This window comes from Geotrypetes seraphini, chromosome 14, assembly GCF_902459505.1.
Source record: "Geotrypetes seraphini chromosome 14, aGeoSer1.1, whole genome shotgun sequence".
In the NCBI taxonomy this organism is placed as follows: Eukaryota; Metazoa; Chordata; class Amphibia; order Gymnophiona; family Dermophiidae; genus Geotrypetes; species Geotrypetes seraphini.
Window position 1 is genome coordinate 1,776,611 of NC_047097.1, and position 27,002 is coordinate 1,803,612.

A 27,002-nucleotide genomic window follows, 5' to 3' on the forward strand; every position below is an offset into this window, starting at 1 on the left:
ATACTCCTTAGAGTACTTAGAGCCAGTATCCAATTGAAGATCCAGGTCCACAACCATCTGACGAAGGAAAGATGAAAAAGATAGCTGATCCGCCAATGCTTTGCCTCGAGAAGGACTCGAGGACGTCGAGGCAGCTTGGGCCAAAGATGCGTCGGCATGAAAAAAGGGGTCCAAAGAACCTGGAGACCTGAATGAAGCAATCGAAACCGCTGGATCCTCGAGGTTCGGCATCGGAGACCTCGATCGTGGAGTCGGTGACGAAAGTGGAAAATATGAATGCTTCATCTCAGTGGAAGCAGCATGCCTAGAAGAATGCCTCAATCTTCGATGAGAACTGTGCCTAGAAGCAGGTCTCGAGGATCGAGGAGACTTCGCTTCGGAGAGAGAAGCAGCCAATGCCACCAACGAATGGATAGGACTGGAGGCTGTCGATCGAAGCAGTGGAGGCTTGGAGGAGGAACCTCGATGCACTCTCAAAGACTCTGCTCCTTGAATAGAGTGTGAGGAATCCGTCCGAGGCACTGGCAAAGAATCTGCTCCTTGCTGTTCATGCTTGGATGCCAGACCAGACACTCGCAGAGACTCTGCTCCCTGCAAAGAGTGTGTTTGAGACTGAGGCAAAGGAAGCGGCTCGATCTCGCAGGAGTCTGCTGAATGCCCAGGCTGGATAAGAGGAAGAAGCTTCGGACCCATATTAGTAAGGAACTGAATGAATTGCTTCTCTAACATGGTCTGGAAAGAAGCCGGCAAGGATGGATCCACGTCTGAAACCGGACCACTTGCATTGGCTGGAGGTTCCTTCGAGGTAGTGTGATTGTGCTTGGACCTGGAAGTCTTAGGAACTTTAATCACTACCGGAGGAAGTGTCTGCTGAGCTATCTGACCTGAGGAAACAGGGGAAGAAACAGCAGAAGTTGTCGAAGTAAGAGCCACTGCCAACGAGGAAGGTCTGACGAGGCTCGAGGTGGAAGCCGTCGTAGGAGGAGTCTCGAGGGAAGTCCAGGTCGATGGTTCGAGAGAAGACTCCATGTTGAAGAGCTTATCCACCAAAATACGACGACGATGAAAAGCACGAGGCTGAAGTGTTTGACAAGGCAGGCACGACCGAGAATGATGTTTGGACCCAAGGCACTGAAGACAGCGACGGTGTGGGTCCGTGAGAGAGATCGCGCGCTGGCACTTGACACACTTCTTAAAGCCTGTGGCAGGTCGGGACATAGGCGTAAAATAGCCGCCTCAAGATCGAAGGTCTTGGGCTGCAGCCGAGCGGCCTGTCCCGAAAAACGAACGGAAGAAATTTATTTTTTATTTTTTAAATGAAAGAAATAAAAGAAAAAACAGCGATTCATGAGAAAAATTCAAACAAATCGCGGTTGTAGAGAAGGCACATGTAACAAAATGAACGCAGAGAGTCAAAGACGGACTTCTTGGCTCCGCGGAAAAGTAAGAACTGAGGAGACGCGCCCGACGCTGGGCGGGAAGGCACTCGCGCATGCGCAGTGCGGGCGACTCGAAACTTCTTGTTTCTTCAAGCAAGTCTGCTTGTGAGGCGTCCGCATCGGGGCGAATAACTGCCTGCTTGTCCTGGGATAATGTAAGTTTTATGTTAAATTGTACCTACTGTATACTGCCTAGGGTGAATTTCTTCATAAAGGAGGTTCATAAATCCTAATCAATAAATAATAAGTAAACATGGGTGGCCAGTTTTTGAATTGCCTCCAGAGCCTTAGTTGCTCTGACTTTCTCATTTAACTTTCGTTTTTCCTTTTTTTGAAAAAAATTCCCCTTCTTCTTCCGCTTAGATGAGCTGCTGCTGTGGTCCAGCACCATATTCTTTCTGTCCTGATATCCGAGTCTCCACAGCAACACGACTCTTGTACACTCTTTTCCATATCTTGGCCTCCACAGTCTGCTGCCTCATGATGTCCCAGTCTGTGGAAGAAGCTCTTAAAGAACACGTGAGTGGCATCAAGGAAACGGAAATGAAAAGAACTGTCTTAGAAAGGGGACGAAGGTGTAGGGTTACCATATGGCTCTATAAAAAGGAGGATGGAGTGAGACATCCGGGTTTTACTTCCATTGTGGAAGTAAAACCTGGATGTCTCAATCCGTCCTCCTTTTTCTGGAGCCATGTAGTAACCTTATGATGATTACCTGTCTCTGAAGAATGGAGCCACTCTAATTACCATTGTAACATTGGGGTGGAATAGGGTTACTATTTGTTTGGGAAAATCCGGCCATGTTCTCTTTTTAGAGGACTGTCTGGGTGTCCCAATGGATTTTCAAAACGCGGCAGCTTGTCTAGGTTTTGGAAGGGCCTGAGCTCAGGGCTGTGTCTGGAGGGCCTCTGAGCATGTGCTGATGCAACGTGGTGATGTCACACACCTGCACGCCTGCATGTTATGTCATTACATCCAGGGCAGGATTAATTCATCGAGGGCCCCTAGGCACACAAGTACACTGGGACCCCCTGCCCCGCCCCACTATGCCCCGCCCACCTTCCCCGCCCCCATGCATTCACTTCTTTATTTCCACTTTATTTCTTTTATTTTAAAATTTAAAACAAACAACAAAGATTACCATACCAGTGCCGGTGTACAGTTTTTCTTGGTGGCAAGTCAAATGCGTGCCCATTTGTCCTCACGCATATGTCTTGTGCGCATCTGACTATGAACCATCATTTTATTTTTATATGCCACCATACCACATAGTTCTAGGCGGTTCAATCATTAAGTAAAATACAATTGACTAAAAATGCGTTAGAATCAAACTAAAATAATCAAACTATAAAAACGGTGCGCTATTTACCAAGATTCTAGAACATCAATTTACAAATTTATCAAACAAATCCGTTTTTAGAAGCTTCCTAAAGGACATATATGAATGAGCCTGAGAAATGATGGTATATAAACATAAGTTCATTTTACCTGCCTGAAAACCGAGTCATTTATCACAAAATCTCTTGTATTGGCAAGATTTAATAGTCGGATGAACAAATACATAATGCCCTCAAGTAATCCTATTAGGTTTATATAGTTCAAAGCATGAGGACAAGTACATAAGCGCCATATCAAACAAGACCTTAAAACAAATACAACCAAATTTAAACAATACTCTAGCCTCAAAAGGCAGCCAGTGCAACTATTGATAAGATGGAGTAACATGGTCATACTTTTTTAGACCGAAAATCAGACAGACCGCCATTTTCTGGACAAGTCTCATTCTTTTTTGAAGCTTTTTATGAGATCCCAAATATATTATATTGCAATAATCCAGAACAGATAAAATGGAAGATTGTACTAATAACCTAAATGATACACTGTCAAAAAATTTTTTTATCGTTCGAAGTTTCCACAAAATTGTGAAACATTTCTTTGTCAATAAATTTGTGTAATCATCCAAAGTTAAGTGGCGGTCCAATATAACACCTAAGATTTTAATAGAGGTAGAAATTAAGAAAGTTTGACCATTCAGTTGTAGTACCTTTTCTTTTATATTATCAGGACTAGCCGAAAAGGATTTTGATTTTTCCGTATTAAGTTTGAGTTTGGCCCTCGTTGTCCATTGCTCGATATGAATTAGTAAAGAAGAAATTTGGTTTTTTATCTCCCCTGAAAAAGATGTACCATATATACTCAAATATAAGTCGAGACCCCCATTTTCCCCCCAAAAAAGGAGGAAAAATGGTTGACTAGAATATGTCAGGCAGCTTAATATTCAAGTGTCCTGCCCTGCCAAGTTCTGCACCCAGCCTCCTTTCCTCCCTGCCCTGCACTCAGTCCCATTCCCTACCAGGCTGTGTACCAAGCCCCCTTCTCTGCCAGGCTCTGAACACTGTCCCACCTTCCTCCCCTGTACCCTCTTCCCCCTAAAAAGAGCCAACATCATCAGTGATTTCACAATGGCTTGATTGTCCTGTACTCCCTTCTGCCCTCTAACCCAGCCAGCAGATTACTGTAACCATTCCTCTTAACTTAAACCACCTAGTGGTAGGCCGGCACAGGAGGAATCCCTCCCGTCTCCTGCCCCGGTCGACACTATTAATTACCACCCTCCCTCCTTCCCTCCCTCGCTTACCTGTTTCCTGGTGGTCCAGCGTGTATGCACTGAGATCCTCTTTTGTAAAGACTCAAAGTAAACAAAGACATGGGGCCGGATAACCTACACCCCAGAATGCTCAGGGAGTTAAGGGAAGTCCTGGCGGAACCATTATCTGTTCTTTTCAATCCTTCCCTAAGCACAGGAAGGGTCCCCTTGGACTGGAAAACCGCCAATGTAATCCCACTCCACAAAAAGGATTGCAGGACAGAGACAGCAAACTACAGACCAGTGAGTCTCACGTCCTCTGTTGATTCAACAAAATATTAAGATCTTAGGTATAACATTCGACGCTAAATTATCATACCACGATCATATAAGCAGTGTGGTTAAATCTACCTTTTATAAATTACGTCAAATTCGTTCTATTGCAAAATTCTTATGTCCAAAATCATTAAATATCTTAATACATTCCCTAATCATTTCCAAATTAGATTATTGTAATGCTTTGTATATGGGCATACCCCAAAAAGAAATCAGACGCTTACAAATCATACAGAACGCTTCCATAAAAATAATTCATAAAGCAAAGAAATTCGACCACGTCACTCCTTTACTCAAAGAATCTCACTGGCTTCCCGTTGCGTACCGTATTTTATATAAAATATGTTTGCTTACGTTCAAATCAATAATGTCTCAAACCCCAGCCTTTATTTTTAGAGTTCTAATTCCGTATATAACTTCAAGAACACTTAGATCACAGGATCAACATCTATTGGTTATCCCATCATTGAAAGTCATCAACACTCGACGGCTTACTATTTTTTCAGTAACTGCTCCACAAACCTGGAATAATCTTCCTATTTTTATCAGAGAAGAAAAGAATTTAGTTAATTTTAAGATTAAGCTTAAAAGTTTTTTTTTCAATGATGCTTTTAGTTAATTAAATAACTTTATATTTCTTCCTATCCTCTCATTTTCATATTTGTGCTTTTATTCCCTCCCTGTTGTTTAATCCTGAAATATAAAATTTGAACCAGATTGTAACCCTTTAAATATATTTTTCCTAATGTTTTATGACTGTAAGTTTTTGTAATTATGTAATATTATTTGTTTTTTTAATAATTACCCAAGTTTTTATTTATTCGTTATTGTTTGTACATCGCCTAGAATGTAGATTAGGCGATTAATCAAATCACATAATAAACTTGAAACTTGAAACTTGTAAACTCATGGAAACACTGATCAAACAGAATATTGACACAATCCTAGACAAAGAAAAACTGCGTGATCCACACCAACACGGGTTCACCCAGGGCAGATCCTGCCAATCTAATCTGATTAGCTTTTTTGACTGGCTTACTAGACAACTGGACGCCGGAGAGTCACTGGACATGGTATATTTGGACTTCAGTAAAGCATTTGATAGCGTCCCTCATCAAAGATTACTGAACAAGCTGAAATCGATGGGATTAGGAGACATTCTAACTACATGGGTTGGGGATTGGCTGAGCGGTAGACTTCAGAAGGTAGTGGTAAACGGTACCCCATCCGAAGCATCTGATGTGATCAGTGGAGTACCGCAGGGATCGGTCCTGGGCCCGATTCTATTCAACTTATTCATAAGAGATATGACGCAAGGACTTAGAGGAAGGGTATCACTGTTTGCCGACGCCGCCAAACTTTGCAATATAGTAGGCAGAGGCTTATCACCTGATGATATGACACACGACCTACTGCTGCTGGAACAATGGTCAAATACTTGGCAGCTAGGCTTCAATGCTAAAAAATGCAAGATAATGCACCTGAGCAGGAGAAATCCGCGCAGAACTTATGCACTAAATGGTGAGACCTTGGTTAGGACCACGGCGGAACGCGATCTAGGAGTGATCATTAGCGAGGACATGAAGGTTTCCAATCAAGTGGAGAAGGCTTCCTCCAGGGCAAGACAAATGATGGAGTGTATCCGCAGAGGTTTCGTCAGCAGGCGACCTGAAGTTATGATGCCGTTGTACAGAGCCATGGTGAGGCCTCACTTAGAGTACTGTGTTCAGTTTTGGAGACCACACTACCGAAAGGACGTGCTGAGGATCGAGTCGGTTCAGCGAATGGCCACCAGGATGGTCATGGGGCTCAAGGATCTCACGTATGAAGAAAGACTAAAGAAATTGCGGCTGTACTCACTTGAGGAAAGAAGAGAACGGGGAGATATGATTGAAACGTATAAGTACATCACGGGACGCATCGAGTCAGAAGATGAGATCTTCTGGCTCATGGGACCCTCGACCATCAGAGGGCATCCGCTGAAAATCAGGGGAGGGAAGTTTCATGGCGACCCCAGGAAGTACTTCTTCACCGAAAGAGTGGTGGATCATTGGAACAGACTCCCACTCCAGGTGATAAAGGCCAGCAGCGTGACAGATTTTAAGAAAAAATGGGATACTCACGTGGGATCTTTAAGGGAATAAATTCAGGGGGGGGATACTTGGAATGGGCAGACTTGGTGGGCTATAGCCCTTTTCTGCCGCTTTTTTCTATGTTTCTAGCCAGCGGTGCACCTGGGCCGGCACGTAGGTGCGAGCTTTTCATGCTCCCAGCCAGCCCTGCACCGCTCCTTGATAGGCTGCCAGGCTCTTTGGGGTACGTTGGTGCAAGTGCTTCGGTGGTGGAGGATATTTTGTGATAGTCCTTGGAGTGGTCTTACCAGACTATGCTGTTGGGTGTCAAGGGTCCCCTGGTAGAGGCTGGCATTGTGGAGCCTTATTGTTTGCTTTGTATTGGTGGCTCTGGGGCGTCCAGGGACTCCCCCATATCCAGCTTTTTTGTTACTTAGTCAAAGAAGCTGATCAGATTGGATTGGCAGGACCTTCCCTTTGTAATACCATGTTGAAGGGGATCTCATATTTGTGTTTGATTAGTGTTTCCATAATTTTACTCACTATCGTTGTGAGACTCACCGGTCTGTAATTTGCAGCCTCTGTCCTACATCCCTTTTTGTGGAGTGGAATGACGTTAGCTGTCTTCCTGTACTTAGGGAAAGAATAAAGAGCGCGGATAACCATTCCGCCAGGACAACTCTCAACTCCCTAAGCACCCTGGGATGTAGTTTGTCTGGTCCCATGGCTTTGTTCACTTTGAGCTTTGAAAGTTCATAGTAGATGCTGCTGGACGTAAACTCAAAATCTCAAAACGGGTCTTCTGAGCTTTCCCTTGACTGCAGCTGAGGACCGGATCCCGGTGCCTCGCAAGTAAAGACTGAGAAGAAGTATTCATTTAGTAGTTCGGCTTTATCGGAGTCCGATTCTACATAATTCCCGTCTGGTTTCCTAAGGTGCACTATCCCATCTGTGTTACTTTTTCTGTCACTAATATACCTGAAGAAGGATTTATCCCCCTTTTTAATGTTCTTTGCTAGATTCTCTTCCATCCGGAGTCTGGCCTCTCTGACTGCTGTTTCCACCAGATGGCGATATTACTATTTCCTATCTGTTATACATAACATTTTATTCCAGCAGTATCAGCTTATTTTCATTTTTTACTTTCTCACCCACAATTTATCCACAAGCTGAATTTTTTTATTTTGCTATGTATATGTGGGTGTTTACTGTATTGATTTGCACTCACGATATATCCACCATGGCTTTTCTTGCTATTTACACATCTCATTTTAGCATATCCTGTTCATCATATGATTTGTTCTTTTCAATATTTTTTTTCAATATTTACTCCTGTTTTGACATACGTTGTATTTTCTGGACCTTCATTTGTGATAGATGTCAGTTTGGGCACCTTTTATCATGCTGCGTTACAGGATTTTAGTGCAGACCAGCACAGTAAATGCTCCAGCGCTCATAGAATTCATGTGAGCAGCGGAGCACTTACCTCGTTGGCCCGCATTAAAAACCTCTGCAATGCTTACACATTACCGCCGCCTCCTTGGGGATCTTCTCGCAGAGCTAGCACTTGAGCACCACTGCCTTGATTTGCTGGTAGTGGCCCGCACAGCCCCTGCTCGTCAAGGATCAGGCTGCTGTGGTACCGCGGGCAGGTGATGCACGAGTTGCAGGACATGGGCAGCGGGTGGTTGAGCGTGTGCGGCATGATCGGCAGGAAGACGCTGAGAGATAAGTGTTTTAAAGGTGAGACACTGACTAGGGGGGAAGCGAGTCATTCAAGGAAGACAGCCGGGCGCTCACCTAAATTAGGCGGGTGGAACGCCCGGCTAAAAGACGCTAGGGAGAACACTGGGATACTAGCTATAGGCTGATAGTTGGAATTTAGGGCTCCTTTTATGAAGGTACGCTAGCGTTTTTAGTGCACGCACCGGATTAATGTGCGTTAAAGTGCGCGCTAGCCAAAAAACTACCGCCTGCTCAAGAGGAGGCGGTAGCGGCTAGCGTACGTGGCATTTTAGCACACGCTATTGCGTGCGTAAAGGCCCTAGTGCACCTTCGTAAAAGGAGCCCTTAGTGTGATAGATTCCTTAGTGTTTTTCAATATAGGAGTGATTAAAATGTGACTTAAATCTTTTGGAAATTGACCTTTATTCAATAAAAATGTTGTCCAATTACAAAGATCTGCTTCAAAAACATAAGGAGCAGCTGTAAGAATATTCAAAGGACAGTTATCCAAATGGCAGTTCTTTTTTGCATATTTAGTAAATAAGGTGCAAAAAAAGTTCCAGTCGAGAGGGTCAAAATGTGACCATATCATATCTGCTGTTGAACAGACAATCTGATGTTCATTTAGTATATAGGGAACTTCATTATTTAATGGTAATAAATTTGCTCTGAGATTGGCAATTTTATTATTAAAAAAATCAGCAAGATCATTAGCAGAAGGAGGACAACCCTTCTTAGAACATTTATTTGACTCTGTATCAAACAGGTTGTTTATCAGTTTAAATAATTCTCTACTATTAGTATGCACAGATCCAATTTTATTTGAATAATGTAAGGAAGTTCTTCTTCACCCAGAGAGTGGTAGAAAGCAGGAACGCTCTTCCGGAGGCTGTTATAGGGGAAAACACCGTCCAGGGATTCAAGACAAAGTTAGACAAGTTCCTGCTGAACAAAAACGTGCGCTGGTAGGGCTAGTCTCGGTTAGGGTGCTGGTCTTTGACCAGAGGGCCACCGCGTGAGCGGACTGCTGGACATGATGGACCACTGGTCTGACCCAGCAGCTGCAATTCTTATGTTCTTAATAATTAGCACGTTTATCAGTAATCATTGTTTTAGTTTATTTCTCCAACTCACCTTGTCCTCATCCTTGCCTGTTTTAAACAAAGTTTTTCCCATTTTTCATAGTTCCCTTTTAAACTGTAATAATTCTTAATCAAACCAGATGTTTATAGGTTTTTGTTTTATTAAATGTGGTTTTAAAGGTGCCATTGTATCTCATGTCTTTAAATTAAATTCTGTCCAATCTGCTACAAAATTTTCAACTCTATCAAAACTATTAGATTCTAATTAATAGTGAGATCAATATTCAGCCTGATTTACAAATCCTCTACTCATCTTGGTTGTCTTATTTATAGCTTTTTGAACGCCCGACAAGATCATGAAAGGCATAGAGAAGGTGGAGAGGGACAGATTCTTCAGCCTTTTGGGAACTACAAGACAAGGGGGCACTCGGAGAAATTGAAAGGGGACAGGTTCAGAACCAATGCTAGGAAGTTCTTTTTCACTCAGAGGGTGGTGGACACCTGGAATGCGCTTCCGGATGATGTGATAGGACAGAGTACATTATGAGGTTTCAAGGAGGGATTGGATAAATTCCTGAAGGACTCGGGGATTGAGGGATACAGATAGGGATAGAGATAGGACTAAGAAAGTTAATAGATAGAAGGGAAAAGGGGAATGAAGGATTTCAGACAGAAATCACTTTACAGGTCATGGACCTGATGGGCCGCCACGGGAGCGGGTTGCTGGGCGCGATGGACCTCTGGTCTGACCCAGCGGAGGCAACTTCTTATGTTCTTATGTTCCATCCCATCTCTAAGGGCTCCTTTTACTAAGGTGTGTTGGGCCTTAATGCACGGAATAGCGTGAGCTAAGTTGCCGCACACGCTAGACCTTAATGCCAGCATTGAGCCGGTGTTATTCTAGAAGCGTAGCGCACAGTTTAGTGCGTGGTAATTTTGTGCGTGCACTAAAAACGCTAGCGCACCTTAGTAAAAGGAGCCCTAAATTACATAACCGATGATCTGACCAAGTAGAGTCTGCCCAAGAGGCTTGTTTAAAATTAATTTTTGATGAAGTTACATTTTTTTTAAAAAAGGTCACTAAATCTAAATGATGACTCTTTTGGTGAGTTATTGTTGGAACAGGTTTAAAAAACCCTAATAAGGTTCGATAGGAATATAAATCTTTGACCTCAGGGTAATCTTCCTGTTCAAGATGGATGTTAATGTCTCCACTCAAAAGATTATAAGAGCCTGCTAATGTGTTTGATAAAAGAAATTGATAAAAATCATCTTTAACCACTTACCATTTCTTTGGAGGAATATAAAATAAGGTAATACAGGTCCTTGTCGACTTACGACCTATGCAACTTACGACGATTCGACTTTACGACGCGTTTCCCCCATCTCCCATCCCAGCCCATATTAACTATTTTGTACCCATCACCGCTGGACCACCTAGGAAAAGGTACATGGGGAGGGGTAACAATACTGTAGTTAGTATAGGCCAACTTACGTCTAGATCGACTTGCGACTTATCAGTCGGAACCAATAGCGGTCGTAAGTCGACGAGGACCTGTAGTTAATACATCATCTAAATCAGTGTTTCTCAACTCGGTCCTGGAGTATCCAGGTTTTCAGGATATCCACAATGAATATGCATAAACTCAATTCTTTCATGCATATTCATTATGGATATCCTGAAAACCTGACTGGCAAGGGGGTACTCTAGGACTGAGTTGAGAAACACTGATCTAAATGGTTATGTGACAGCCTACAAGTAAGAATTTCACATTCGGGTGCAGATCTAAAATCTAGTTTTACAAAATCGAATTAATCTTTTAAGATAATTGCTAAACCACCACCTCTCTTCCAATTTCTAGACAATGAGATAATTTTAAAACCCTGGGGTAAAAAATAATTTATTATTATATCATTGTCCGAAATTAACCAAGTTTCGGTCAGAAGTAAGAAATCAAATTTTTCCTCCTCTAACCAATCTCTTTGTTCCTTATAGAACGAACATTCATATAAGCCCCATGAATTTTAGTATAGATAGAGTCTGATAATATAGTTGTAATATCAGATGTGAAATCAGGGTATATCAATGAACGATGTCTTTTGGTCCAAGTTCTAGAATGACTGTGAGAGATAATTACTACCAGAATATGAAAAGGCCCCTGTTCAGTGCAATCATACAAATAGTGGGAAACAATAGAACTACTGATAAAATTTCTTGACTTACTGAGTCTATTCCAAGAATAATGAGCTGGGATCAAGTTAGAATAGGTAATTGCTGAAATCCAGCTTTTAAAACATAACAGATATAAGACCAAGAGTTATCAACTTCTTCTTTGAGAAAAGTGTTATTGTGCTATAAACTTGATAAACTTTGAGCAGTAAAAAATCACATAAAACAATCTATCAAAAAATCTACTTATCAGTCCGTCACTTCGCACGTTGCTTCGCTAAGGCGCTCACAAAGGCGCAGGCGTGCGCCTTTGACACGCGCCTTAGATGGTGCGCCAAACAGCTATACGCTAAACCTCTTTCTTCAGATCAGTAAACTATACTGCTGTTACAGTATCCCTGTCCTGACCTGAGAAAAGGAGTTATGGTCTCTGAATTAGTAAAAAATGTATTAAAATTAGTTCAATAAACAGTATCATCATATTTCCATTTTCTATTAATAAACTATTATCAACACAGCTACAATAATACTTATCCTAAAGCAAAAATAAATAAATAAAACAAATATAAATTTTTTTTCTGTTGTCTGGTTTCTGCTTTCCTCATTTTCTCATCATTCTCTTCCTTCCATCCACTGTCTGCCCTCTCTCTGCCTCTTCCATATAGTCTCTGCTCTCTTTCTATGCGTCTTCCAGAAATTGTCTGCCTCTCCCTTCCATCTCTCCCTCCCCCTCATTGGTGTGGCATCCATCTTCTTCCCTTCCCTCCTCCAATGGTCTGGCATCTCTCTCCTCTCCTTCGCTTCCCTCTCCCACACCCCCATGGTCTGGCATTTCACTCTCTCCTCTCCCTTCTCCTCACTTCCATCAGCATCTGCCCCCTTTCTTTCCTTCCAACCCAATTCCATCCAGTATCCTTCCCCCTTATGTCTATCTTCCCTTTCCTTGCACACCAATTCCATCAGCATCTGCCCCCTTTCTTTCCCTCCAGCTCAATTCTATCCAGTATCCTTCCTCCTTATGTCTCTCTTCCCTTTCTTTGCACACCAATTCCATCAGCATCTGCCCCCTTTCTCTCCCTCCACCACCCTTCCATACCACCCTGCCCCCTTTCTCTTCACCACCCTTCCACACCATCTTTCTAAGAACCGTTCCATTCCACCCTGACCCCTTTCTCTTCCTTCACCACGATTTCATACCATCCTTCTCACAATCCTTCCATACCACCCTGCTCCCTTTCTCTCCCTCTACCACCCTTCCATACCATCCTTCCCACCACCCTTCCATATCACCCTGCCCCCTTTCTCTCCCTCCACCACCCTTCCATGATCTTTTCTCTCTCCCCCTCCAAACATTGCAGCTGCCAGATCTGCCCTCTGAGCTCCGGCCCTGATTACATCGCATCTGCGTATGCTCAGATGCCTTCTAGATGCAGCCCAGATTTGGGGAAGAAGAGGTTTGTGTAGGGGCAGACTGGGCCACATTTCCTCTTTTTTTTCTTGAACAAATCTGGTAACCCTAGGGTGGAAAAAGCTGCCCCATCCAGAAGCAAGAGGAGAACTCTCTCTTCTGAGCTCATCCAGTGCTTCTATCATTACTTTAACAATGTATGCAGTCTAAATCAGAACTGCTGTTAGATATTCAGGACCCTAGGGCAGAACCTGGGGAGGGAGCTCTAAAGTAGAGAATAACATGGAGACAGGTTACCGTGGTAAACTGTGGTCACCACAGTAAACACACAGTAATGGGGACATTTACAACTGGGGACAAGACCTTTCACAGCCCCGCGGGAATGGGGACAAGACCTTTCACCGCCCCTTGGAAGCGGTGAAAAGTCTTGCTCCTGTGGTATAAAAACTGCACCCGTGTCAGACTAGGCATCTCCTCCCCAGCTACTCTTGGGCCTATTTTACCTTCAGGAGCCAGCCATACCACAATGAAAACAGAAGGAACTCAAAACCAAAGCCTGAAACCAATATGATTTGAAGAATAAAATAATCTGAATATTTCAGATTTCCTGCTAGAGCTGGTATTAGACATAACTGGGAACCGCAAAGCCTAGGCTGTGATTCTTTAGCTTCCAGCTAGCTTAGAGCTCTGTTTCTGACCAGGGGGCAGTTGCCCTAGTTGCTCTCCCCTAACGTTATTCCTGCCATGTGTGACTGAAGTATTCTGTTAGCTTGATTTTTCTATGTAGCATTCTGTAGCAATTTGCTTTGTTCAGTTTTCACAATAGTGGAGGGGATATTTGTGAAAGGGAAGGGAGACAGGGGTTTTTGTTGATCTTTGCTCTGTGTTATTTGCATTTATAAAATGACAATTGTACAGAGTAGTCTCTTTTTATACTTTAATAAAATAAGTTCAATATAAAATCATAACTATTCGAGGCTTTTGCGGGTGGGATCTGACAGTTTGCAGGGCGGGGATGGGGACCGAGCTTGCAGGGACGGGGACTGAGGTCACGGGGACGGTGCGGGAATGGTGATCATTTTATTCCCTGTGTCATTCTCTACTCTAAAGTCCTCCTGCAGCCTCTGCCTCTTTCAGCATGAGGCAGCTTTGAGGTTCCTTATGGCAGTGCTTCTCAACCTTTTCAAGCCTAACAAATACCAACGGAGTACCTTGGCCAAACTCCGCCCCGACTCTATCCCCTTAATAATAATACTAATTGTAAAGCAATTTCTTCCATCCATTTTTCATATACACACAATATAATCTTAATAATACATAAGGGTAAGCACAAAATTTAAAACCCACAACGCGCTCCATATGCAGAGAAAATGTTAATTATCATTTATATTGAAAGAGGTCAAGGCAGATGCAATGTCACCTCAGAATAGACAAATATAATTCCAACTATGCCTAAATGGGAAATGAACTCCTTCGTCCTACCTTGCTTGCTTTCTGTCTTTCTCCTCCAGACCTCAGCCATCGTCCTCCCTCGCTGCCTTCCCGCCTTCGCGCTGCCTCTCTCACGCGCTCTGCAGCGAGCAGCCATTGGCTGAGCCGGCCCTTCTCTCCCACGTCACGAACGACGTGGGCGGAAGGCCTGGGAGCGGAGACCAATCGCCTTGTTTGGCAGCCGCTCCTGGTGTCCTCGCTCCGTCTGCCGTTCGCCAGGTTCTTTCAGCCCAGCCCGGCTTGCAAAACGCTGACAATTCCCTCCTCCCTGCTCGGAAAACGGGACGTTGCATCGGACAGTTCACTCCCTCCCATGCCGAGCCGGTGAAGGGAGAGAAATGCAGCCTGGCCCCAGTGCACTGACAAAGGACAGAAAATGAATACAGTAATCCATTAAGACATTATTACCGGAATGGTCTGTTCCAGAACACAGTAATTCTCTCCTTTCTTAAAAATTTAATGAGATCGCTGCTGCCATTCTGAAAATATTTGCAAAATACAAAATTTAAAATTGCCAGAACTCTGCTTAAGGATGGTTGTGTAGGTTGTTTCCTGGGTATACTTCCCATGCAGGACAGGATTAACCAATAGGCCCAGTAGGCACGTGCCTAGGGCCCGAAATGGTCAGGGAGGCCTGATGAAAGAGGGCATCAACATTGTTTTTTCCAAACGGCGATGGGCCCCTCCAGCATCGATCGGCAACGCAGCCCCTCCCCCCCTATCGATGGAAAGTAAGACAAGCAAGCAACGCGGGTAAGAAAGGCAACGGGAACTGTAATTGTGCAAGCGGTGCTGCTTGCCCAAAGCTTTCCTCTGACGCAGCTTCCTGTTTCCACCTGGACGCATGGTGGGGTGGGGCAGGGCAGGGGGCCCAGTGTACTTGTGTGCCTAGGGGCCCTGGATGAATTAATCCTGCCCTGTTCCCATGGTCTTGCATAAAATTCATTGGTAGTCTGCAGGTTGACCACGCCTGTTCTACCACTTACCTTTTTCTATCTGTGCCCTTCCAACCCGCAGGTGCCTTTATACTCTTCCCTGTGTTCACAGCTGCCTGGTGGGTCAGCATGCGACGTGCTGGTGGGGTACTCAGCTGTGTACAGAATTTGTTTTGGAACAACTTGCTTCTTCTTTCTTCAAGCTGTCTTCCTCGTAAATGTGAAATCAACTCAGGACTTCCGAGCTGCGCTCCATAATGGGTAAGAATCTCATCAAAACACTAGCATAGTAAAGGGGGGGGGGAATCTATCCAGGTGCCATCTTGGTGAGGGTGCTGGCACCTTCCTTGCCACTTGTGCCTTGCCCTCCCCTTCTCTAAGCCTCAAACTCTTTGTCAGCACAACCTGCTGCTTGCACTGTCCTTGGCTCCCCCTCGGAAGTTACTTTCTGGTTGTGAGATCAGGAAAAGGGAACAGGGACTTGTGTACCACCTTTTTGTGGTTTTGGCATTTCAAAGCTTACATTCAAAGCAGTGGGCATGGGAGGATTCAGTGACTTGCCCAAGGTCACAAGGAGCAGCACTGAGATTTGATCTCACAACCTCTGGGTGCAGAAGCAGGAGCTCAACCAGATGGTCAGCCTGTAGTGCTGGTTTTTGCGGCATGAAACATTATTCAACTATCGAGACATCGTTGCCTTTGAAAAGCATAGCAGCCGCTACAGATTGACCATCTTAAATAAGTGTTACTCAATACTGGAAGTACAAGAACTTTTATTTTGGTTGCATTGTCACAATATGAATTTCCCATGATGGTGTGTGTCAAATGGTTTACTAAGCCCTTGGGAAGTCTAAGCAATGAGAGCAACTGAGTGCAACCTTTATAGGGTGGGTGCGCTCAGTGCTTATGACTACACACTGAGGATACAAAGTGGGATAGAACATGTCAACTTTAGGACAAACAATCTTTTATTTCTATAAATTCAAAATAAATACAGAAACATATGACTAAAAACACATATATAAAAGTCCTATGAACGTAATGTTCTTATATTGAAAGGATCCAGCCGATGACCCGACACGGTCCATGTTTCGCCCACGTTTGGAGGCCTGCCTCAGGGGTGTGTCTTCAAAAAGACTGAGAACATGCACAATGCTCATAAAAAAAGCCCAAGGACGGAATCAATATGGTACGCAGACCTCCACCTGGAAGCCAAAACACGGACCGTGTCGGTCATCGGCTGGATGCTTTCAATATAAGGACATTACGTTCTACATGTGTTTCTGTATTTATTTTGAATTTATAGAAATAAAAGATGGTTTGCCCCAAAGTTGACATCTTCTATCTCACTCCCCACTTGTTCTCTCTTTGTTGGATTTCACGTGGGGTTTCTGTTCCCTTTGCTTTGTTCTATATTTACACACGGAGGATATACAATCACAATATATGACATTTAATGTGACTGAGTTAGACTTTGTGCACATGTAGTGCCAATGAAATTGGCTCTTTTCCTTTGGATTTTTGGATTGTGAGATTCTTATTTGCCATAGGAGGGTTTATTTGTCGTGAGATTTCTTCGTTTAATTGGCACAGCAAGTTACAGTAGTTTTCTGCATCAACTGTTTGGCCTCTTGGAAGATAGTCAGTCAATACAACACCTTCCTGATCACAAAACACTGGGCCAATGACCTTTCCTGCTGACTTTTAGAACTTGAATTTCCTTGGCCTTGAAGAACCTGAGTGCCTTCATTGCATGGACTGTTATTTTGTGTCAGGATCATAGTGGTGTAACCATGTTTCACCAACAGTAACTGGTCGTTCCAAAAAGTTGGCACCAGCTCACTGAAAATGCTGCAAAATTACTGACCTGTTTACTTATCGTAGGTTCTGGTTCCTGAAATTCCTGATTCTGGCTGGAATGTGTAGTGCAGCATTCTTCATCCCTGGTGATAACTTCATCAAAGGTAAAATTAAGCACTAAATAAGACTAAGTAAATACAAAAATAGATTTTTAGCCAGAGAGAGCTTATGTGTGCTTTCATAACTGTGGAAAAGAATACACATCTTCCTTTCCATCAAGTATTAAACTTTCCCAAGAGTATCCAAGGTATACAATTGGCAAAGGGGAGACCACACTCCTTACTTTCTCTGGCTCCTGAGGGGTGGGGAGAAGCTCTATCCAGTCCAGGTTTTACAGTAGTTGTTTATACAAAAATAGTCTTTACAGGGTTATTAAAAATCAGAATAAAGAAGCTGTTCTTTCCAGAGAGAATACTCTTCTTTCTTTTCAGGACTTCTTTGTACACTTCCAGTCCTGGAGCTTTAGGTTCCTCTTTTCTCGCTCATATAAGTGGAAATTTCTCTTCTGACCTGCAGGACACGTCAGAGCATCTCCCTTATCCAACTCTATCTCACACAACCCAGATGGGAACTTCAAATAGGCATCTCAACACTTCTCTTTGGAAATTCCAAAGACCAGGAGCATTCCTTAGCAGAGACTCCAGGCCTCAGATGAAGAAACACACTTTATTTCCTCTTTCCTAATGGACTTCTACCACCACCACAAGTCGCAAGGCTCTGGCAACCCTCTCTATGGCTTCTTCAGTGAGAAAGAGGCAAAAAAAACTACAACCCCTCAATTTTTCCTTTTCAGGGACCAGCCAGAACCTAGAAACCTTAGAAGGCTCATGGTTCCTCTTGGTGTCTTTGCACAAAAGAGGCAAAGACAATTTTCCCTTCATAGCATCTTCCATGATGATCAAAGTGATATCACAAATTCCTTTCCTGACACCAATTCCAGAGGGAAGAGACTGCAAATCACTCCCACAATATATAGAGCTAATTGAGCAAGTGGTAGACCTGTGGCTTAAATACTCAATGGACTATTTACTGAGGCTCAAACAGTAAAATCCTAGGAGTAATTCACTACAGGTCACCTAAAGAGAAGCACTGGGATGATGCTCGCTAAATACAAATTCTCCCTCCATATTTGCAGGGGTCAGCGTAACAGACAGCCTGCGAATAACTTTTCGCTTTCATATTCGTGGGATTTGTGGCATAGCCCTCGTGAATACCGTGAAATCCCAAATAAAACTTATCGTTAATATTTGCCACCCCACCAAAGCAAGTGTTGAACTTTTCTCTCTGCACACTTTTTTCCGACGCTGCTGTTTGCTGACAAAGGGCACTTTTTCTCAGCATTCCAGGATGACATCGTTCGGGGACGGAGTCAGCAAGATGAAAAGCGTGAATAATTCAAGTTGCAAGTGCTGAACCCGCGAATATGGAGGGAGAAGTGTACATCTTAAAGCAGTGTAGGGTTTGTAGTGCCTGATGCTGCCAACTGAAATCAGTGCTACCCATCCCATAATGCACTAGGATGGAGGGGCCAGAAATCCAGAAGCTCCTCCAAAACCTCCAGCCTGGAACTGGGTAACTTAGCATCTCTGAGAATGGGGGCTGTGACTCTGTCTGTCCAGTCAGGTGCTACATTCTATATAGTTCTGCTTTTGTGTATCCACATTTTTTCATGATTTATATGATACATGGAGGGAGGGGGCAATGCTACAAGACTTTCCTTAGCTGCAAGTAATAAACTGAGCAAACTAACCTCCCCGTTTACAAAGCCATGCTAGAGGCTGACGTGCGGCAAAAGCCCCAAAGCCCTTTAAATCCCTGTGGGCTTTGGGGCAGTTACTGCAGCAGCCCATTCTATTGTGTATTTAAGTGACATTTTCTTTGCAGGAACTTTCTTGTGCTCGTGTGTACTTATGCATGGCTCTCCAAACCTGTCCTGGTGGGGTACAGCCAGAAAATGTATATCATGAACTTTCATTGTGACAATGGCCGTGAGAGGGCTGGAAAAGCCTCTTGTGTTTGTGGCCATTGATGTGATTCTCTTTCCCCAGTGTGGCACTACGTGGGCATCTGTGGTGGGTTTGCCTTTGTCTTCATCCAGCTGGTGCTAATCACAGCCTTTGCTCACACCTGGAATAAAAGCTGGTACGTTTTTTCTTTTTTGTATTTTGCTGTACTTTAATATTCACCTTCACTTGCATTTCTGAACCTGTTTAACTTTGCATTTGCCACCTCAGTACCCATGCCAAGAACATAGGAACAGCCTTACTTGGGTCAGACCAATGGTCCATCTAGCCCAGTAGTCCATCTTCATGGTGGCCAATCCAGGTCACAGGTATCTGTCTAAAACCCAGACAGTGGTAACATTCCATCCCAAAGCAGTGTGGGATTTGTAGTACCTGATCCCGCCCATTGAAATCAGTGCTACAAGCCCCATAGTGCACCAGGATGGATTGGTCAGAAATCCAGAAGTGTTTGGAGAGTGCTGGCGTCTTGCACTATTGTTTTGCCTCCCCATGCCCATGTCCAGAAATAATTATCGCACTTTCTGCAGCTCCCATTTAATTCTCGGTGTACGAGTTGCCTTCCTTATAGTGTTCCCTGCTCTAGTTTTCTATGTACTGTCTTTCACTCAAGGACATTATTATGCAATAATAAAGAATCAACAGTGGCTGATACCACCATCAATAATAATAAAACGCTAGAGCGCGCATGCGCTCTCAAAAATTTGTGAGTCCTGGCGCCGTGAGGTGTGCTTCTGTGGCAACATTCTAATTGACACCTCACGGCATTTGCAGGGGCTGGAGGCGCATGCACGCGACTGTGCTCTTTACAAACCTCCCGGCTCCAGTGGCGTAGGCAGCACTATAAACACGCTGCTTTGTGCCCTTCTCTGCCGAGTTCCTCTGCCACGTCTCTGATGACATCATTGGAGACAGACGTGGCAGAGGAAATCAGCAGTAGAAGGCCGCAAAGCAGCGTGTTTAAAGTGCTGCCTATGTGGCTGGAGCTCCGAGGTTTGTCGGCGGTGGGAGGGTCAGGAGCAGGCCAGATCGAGCAGGACAACGGCAGTAAAAGAAGGGGGAGGGGCCGAACGGAGCAGGGAAGAGAAGGGAAAGGGGGGTGGGGGAAAATGCTGCTACTGCTTCTGCACAGAAAAGAGGGGGGGGATAAGAGGGAAATGCTGTTGCTGCTGCATAGGGAAGTGGGATGGAAATGCTGCTGCACAAGGAAATGGGGAAAAATGACAGACAGACAGCAGGAGGGAGCCGGCAAGATGGTAAACACCCGGGGGCAGCAGAGGAAAACACTGCATCGCCCTCGACCGGGGCTGCACAAAATACTTCATGGGGCCACTTGCAGCCCTTGGGCCGCAGGTTGGACACCCATGCTCTAGTGGATTATACTGAGATTGGACTTGAATGAGACTGGGTTTTTTTCTTCCCTTTTGAACTCTGCAATTGAGGGGGAATGAGTATGAAGAAGAAGGGACTATTTGGACATTTTGAACTGTGTAGATCAAGTTATAAATTATGTTTATTAAGTTCCTGTTAGTAAAGCAGGTTGAAGTTAATCATTTAGACTGCTGGCTGTTATATTTAAGAGTGAAATAAAATGTGTACAGGAAAGAGTACCCTTTCATTTACTGGGACTTAGAGCAGCAGCTCAAAAAGTAGAACGCTGTTTTGTAAATCCTGGGCAGGGTATTTTATCCAAAGAGCTACCCAGGACACAGGACAAATGGAGAGAGACCAGGGTTACAAATCTTTGCAGCTAGTGAACTATATTCAGTTCTGTTATGAACAGGCTGATATGCCTCCAGTCAGTAGGCAAGCCTAATCAGATAAGAGCAGTGGTCTCAAACATGCGGCCCGGGGGCCACAAGCGGCCCGCCAGGTACTATTTTGAGGCCCTCGGTATGTTTATCATAATCACAAAAGTAAAATAAAACAGTATCTTCATCATTTGTCTCTTTAGCGATAAATTACAATATTATTATTAAGACTTAGCCAAAAGGAATGATTTATGAACTATAAAGAGTTTTACCTCATACAAAATTGTCATTTCTTTAATAAGACATTAACTATTTTTTCTGCGGCCCTCCAACTACCTACAAATCCAAAATGTGGCCCTGCAAAGGGTTTGAGTTTGAGACCACTGGATAAGAGCCACTGCTACTACCATAGCTTTCTTAAAATCCACATTGCCTTTGCAGCATGCAAAGCACCTACTTGGTCCTTGCTCCAAACCTGTATCGGAGACAATGCTTTCAGTCAAGCAGTGCAGGGCAGTCTGTCATTCTAACCTATTTAACTGTTACATCATCCGACTGGGTTGTCCCTCAACAAGGAAGAGTTATCTGTAACCTGGAGCAACTAATATTAAGAACTGCCCATTTCAGTGCCAGATTGAATCCTGCATCCCTGTAATATGAGTTCACTATAAACAACAGATTGAATCACTTCTTCTAGAGCTGTATGTCTTCCAGACTTATGGAACTGACTCTACATACAAGGGCTGTGCATACTAAGAACTTTTTTACAAGTTCTGAGCTTCAGGAAAGCTGTTCTATTCAGCATTGTCCAATGACATCACCCCATTGTGTGCCTGGTTAAACCTGCTATCCATGGAGAACATTAGCTACAGTAATAACCATGGCTCCCTGTACAGGCTTAATACAGCTGGATTCTAAAATATTTTAGCAGCTACCATGGCATGTAGTGAACAGGGTTCCATCCTTCTAAGGGGGGGAAGAGGTAAAACACAGACCTCACGGATCTAAAACCGTACGACCTTAAAAATCTGAGCTCCGTGCCACTTGTAGTTAGTTTCTGGCTCTGACAGACCTCGGTTACAATTTAGCTATGACGTATCCGTCAGCGCCATTAGGATCTGTCAGCGCTAAAATGTCACCGAAGTCTGTCAGAGCCAGAGACTACTTTGCTGGCAATAATTGAATGTTTATAGAGCAAAAGTTCATTAAGGGGAATGGTTTTAGTTTCTGCAAAAGTTCATTAAGGGGAATGGTTTTAGTTTCTGGCTCTGACAGACCTTGATAACATTTCAGTGCTGACGGATCCTAATACTTTTCCCTCCCTATGCTGAGATGGATCCATCAGAGCTAAATTATCTTCATCTCATCTTGGTCCCCTTATATCAAGCTGCACTAGGGTTTTTTATAAATTACGGGTTGCTGTGGTAAAAGCTCTGACGTTCAGAGGAATTCCATGAGCGTTGGGGCTTTTACCACAGTGGTCTGCGAGAAGAAACCCTTACCCAGCTTGATAAAAGGGGGCCTTTATCAGTACCTTATATCTTAAATGAATAAGCAGGGATATCACAGTTTTGTTCAGTAGTTACCGTAATACAGTCAAACCTTGGTTTACGAGTGCACCGTTTTGCGAATGTTTTGCATGACGAGCAAAACATTCGCAAAATCAGCGCCTCAGAAACCGAGTTTGACTCGGTTTACGAGCGCCACCCTCCCCCCCCCCCCCGGGCGATCCGGCATCCCCCTCCCCCCCCCCCCCGCTCGCGTCATCATCCCCCCTTCAATCCTGCATCCCCCCCCCCGAGCACCGCAACGACATCGCTTACCCCGATTGGGCACCGGCACCAGCACCAATGCAAAGGAGGTGCCGGTGCCCGAAGATCTTCCCTCTTCTGCATCTGCACATGCTCAAAGCCTTCTGGTCTCGCTCTCTCCAGATTCTCTGAGGTTCCACTGTATTATGTTCAATGTTTTTGCATGGTGTGCTAAAAGTTTCAAGTTCCAAGTTTAATAAACATTTGTATACCGCCTATCAGTCTTCTAAGCGGTTTGTACATAATAAAAATAGTAAAATATGGTAGCATACATTAAAACATACAGGACCTACTGGAACGATAGGATTAAGGCCCTGTTTTACTAAGATGCGCTAACCAATCAGCGTGTGCTAAGCGCTAATGCGTGCATGTTAGTCTATGGACATGTTAGTGTTTAGCGTGCGCTAATCGGTTAGCTCACCTTAGTAAAACAGTGAGTAAGGTAAAGAATTACATCATAAAATAGGAAAGAGAGAGACCCATATAGGGGGAATACGAAAGGAAGGGAGATCCCGTCTGATAACCAAAGCAGAACTGAAGATAATGTTTCATCGGGTAAGTGCATTAGAGGTTGAATGTATCTATAAAAGAAACGTTTTTCGTTTTCCTTTGAAAACCCAAGTGAAAATAAATAAAATTAGGTTAAGTAGTCTGAGTCTTGGACGTTGCATTGATGTTATATCTTAGTAGCCAGTTGGGAGAGTGGATCTGTGTATGCAAGCCTACTTTTGTCCAACAACAAGAAGGGACCCCCTTCTTTTTACTCAAACTGAATGTATTTATAAGCACACCACAACTACTGTAGATTTAAGTTCAAACAATTTTTATTGATGCAAACAACAACAAATACAACATTAAAACTTGTATAACAATGATGATGCATCAAATATAATAATATGATGAACATATTGATGTGGTCAATATTACATACAACACCAAGGTGCTTAGTGTAATAATGATGTTTATGCAAATATTGGGTCCATATTTGCAAGCCTTATTTCCTAAGGGTCGTAGTGCGGTTTTAAGATGGGTGTCCTAACTGAGATTGAGGAGGGGTAGAGAGTACCCATTAGAAGGGGAAGGGAAGGGAGGGTTTGGGGAGGGAAGGTAGAGGGTATTAAATAGATTCAAACATGTAGTCATACATAGATTGAGTGGGGTTTGATGGGGGATGAAGGTATTTTCTAGGTTTATGTGGGATGTATTTTGCTCGATGCCTCATTATTATATTACTCTAGATTTAATGGTATTACCCCCTAATTTTTGTATGGTTTTACACACAAGCAGAGGCATAAATTAGCACCAGTCAAGCTTGTGAGCAGCAAGATAAATGGACGGGGCTTCAACCATAGCTCCTGTCCATTTGTATGTCTTTCAGAAACATTCATAATTCAATTATCTGTAAGAAAACAAAACATCTACCAGAGGTAATCATGAGTCTTTCATTCGCTCACGTTAAGCCTGGATTGATGAAAAGAGCAGGGCAATATGCCCTGAGCTTCTTAAAATCTCCCATTTCAAATAACTAAATATCAATAGAGAAAGGGAGTTATTCAGAGGAATGGGATTGTCGGGGAATGGGGAAGAGTGAAGAGGCTACCCATAATCAGACCAGGAAGAAAAAAAAGAAACAGTCATGAAAATGGGGGGAGGGGTGAAGGGGGGGGTGAATACTCATTTGGCAGGCCTTGCTGTAGGCTCCGGAGAGTCTGGCCAAATAACTCCAAAATGCCAGTAAGATTGTGCTGTCACTCTCACCATACATAACAAATGATTTTGTGTATTCTCAATATCAAGACAATGAAACTGAATATGAAGATGGATATTTTTAGAATGGAGGAGTACTCTGCTTAGAGAAGCAGGCTGAGAACCAGGGAGGCCAGGACATGTAGGCAACAAAAATCTCATGCACGAATACAGGATGTCCAGGGTGGTACTTGGAGACACCTCCCAGGAAAGAGACTTGGGAGTTCTGATCGACAAGTCGATGAAGCCGTCCACGCAATGTGCGGCGGCGGTGAAAAGGGCGAACAGAATGCTAGTTTCAAGTTTATTAGGATTTTATATAAGCGGATTTTACAATCAGGTACTCAAGGAATGATAATGAAGGGGATCATGAACAGATCGGAGAAGGTTATCATGCCGCTGTTCTGGGCCATGGTGCGCCCTCACCTGGAGTACTGCGTCCAGTACTGGTCACTGTACATGAAGAAGGACACGGTACTACTCGAAAGGGTCCAGAGAAGAGAATATGGTCCAGAAATTTCTTACTTTTACAGTCCTGTACTGGCGGAAAGGTGAATAGGCATGAGATTTTCTACTATTTTTATACGATGCTAGAGAAAATCAATTAACCATATAAAACGGAGCTGTACCATACATAACCTTATAGCAAAAGCAACCCAACTTAAACAAAACACGAACCTCCATTAGCAGCCAATGCAATTCACAATAAAATGGAGTCACATGATCATATTTTTTTAAGATCGTAGATCATTCTATCCGCTGTATTCTGAATCAGTATGAGTCGAACCATGTGTGTTAAATACACAATATTACATTAATCCAAAAGACTCAATAATAGAGATTGTACCCGAAGTTTAAAAGCAGAAAACTAAAAAAAAAAAAAGGTTTAATGCCACTGATGCCCCGTGTGATCTCTATTGCCTCATATACAGATTTAGAAGCTGATGCAGTAACCTTGTGCTAGCACTGAACTCAGTGTGCATGAAAAGAAAGTTCCTCCTCAATATAGTAACCAAATTACATGTACAGAAAAAGAATGATCATACACGGTCGAGTCCCTTTATTATGACCACCGCCTACCTCTGACATCAGGGACGCACAGCCAATGAACGAATGCACATGCCACATGCAGACTTTGTGAGTATAGAAGGAGGGACTTACTCTGTAGGCTGAAGGGTACTCTTTCCTGGGCACACTTTAATTTACTTTCAGCGAATAAAGAGCCCAAGAGCTTGTCTCAATGGCTCAAGTAGTCGCTCATGTTGAGACGGTTTGTTAGGGTATAGGGGAGGTAGTTGGGTCGGAGGTGGAAGGAGGGGCGTGTTTTCACGCTGGGAGGCCGGGAATGATGGGAAGGGGTTTATCGGACATCCCTCCGAGGGGCAGTGCGACAACTTGGCCATTCCCGATCCATATGTTATAAGCAGTCTGCAGTCTCATGATTAAGTTCAACGTGCTTTACAGAACAGGAACTCAACAAACACAGTTCACACACCAGTAACTTGAGCAATTTATATCCCAAACTCTTTTCTCTCAAAGTCCCAATCCAAAGAGGGAAAAGTCGCACTCCAATCCAGTTTCAGTATAATCCACTGGAGCAATGGATTCGCTTGAGTACATTCGTTCAATAAAGGCGTTTGATATATATTTTTAGGCGGTTTGTCTCATACCTCATCCACCATGGACCCCTGAGGAAGGCGTGTTATCTGAAACACAGACCTTGGTTGGTAACAAGGTTGTATATTTTACTGCATTTTTTCCACTAATAAACAACGCCTGCATCTTGTACATTTTCTGCAGTTTGCTGTTTGTTTCACTGCAGACTACGTTGGATTTTTCTTTTTCTTGTGCTTTCTCTTCAGTCTTATGCATTGATAAAGATAATGGCCGCTGCTTATTCTCTCCTCAGGAATAACCAGAAGGCAGCAGAGTACTCCATTAAAGACACTGGCTTGCACCTCTGAGGCCTTTGTCCTCATTTCTTTCTTCATGCCAGACAACACACAGTTGTTGTTAATGTTTGTTGTATGAGTACAAGTTTTGTTTCTCTGTTTGCAGTTTGAATTGTTTATATCACAAACACACACAAATAATGAGGGCAGTTTCCAAAAGTCATTTACATTTTTATTTCTTTAAGTATTTATATACCACTTATAGCCTAAGGGCTCCTTTTACTAAGGTGCGCTAGTGTTTTTAGCGTGCGCTATAGCGCGCGCTATCTGAAAAATTACCGCCTGCTTAAAAGGAGGCAGTAGCGGCTAGCGCGCGGGTCAATTTAGCACGCACTATTCCACGCGTTAATGCCCTAATGCACCTTTGTAAAAGGATCCCTAAGTGGTTTGCATTCAGGTACTCAATCATTTTCCCTATCTGTCCCAGTGGGCTCACATTCTATCTAATGTACCTGGGGCAATGGGGGAAATTGGGAAAATGGGCTAACTGGAAAATGTTCAACCTTTCTGTAGGTAAAATTGCACACTGATGGTTTATTGAGTTGTGCGGCTATCAGATTGCTTTGTTCTCTTAGGCTTGATTGTTGCAGTTGTCCAGTTCTCGTTGCGTCTGGTG

General features: G+C 43.6%; 1 protein-coding gene across 1 annotated transcript; it reads left to right on the top strand.

The window, feature by feature from the left end:
* The first annotated feature begins 1,802 nt into the window (after window positions 1-1,802).
* Window positions 1,803-26,398, top strand: LOC117348510 (serine incorporator 5-like). The gene is made up of 5 exons (XM_033920725.1): window positions 1,803-1,958; window positions 15,328-15,506; window positions 17,130-17,209; window positions 19,154-19,247; window positions 26,344-26,398. The coding sequence occupies exons 1-5, from the start codon at window positions 1,803-1,805 to the stop codon at window positions 26,396-26,398; spliced, it is 564 nt and encodes a 187-aa protein (XP_033776616.1).
* Window positions 26,399-27,002: the final 604 nt, after the last annotated feature.

Coding starts and splice junctions, on each gene's coding strand:
- LOC117348510 (XM_033920725.1), top strand. CDS start 1,803: ATGAGCTGCTGCTGTGGTCCAGCACCATATTCTTTCTGTCCTGATATC. Junction 1,959..15,327: donor AAGAAGCTCTTAAAGAACAC/GTGAGTGGCATC, acceptor TCCAACCCGCAG/GTGCCTTTATACTCTTCCCT. Junction 15,507..17,129: donor CGAGCTGCGCTCCATAATGG/GTAAGAATCTCA, acceptor TACTTATCGTAG/GTTCTGGTTCCTGAAATTCC.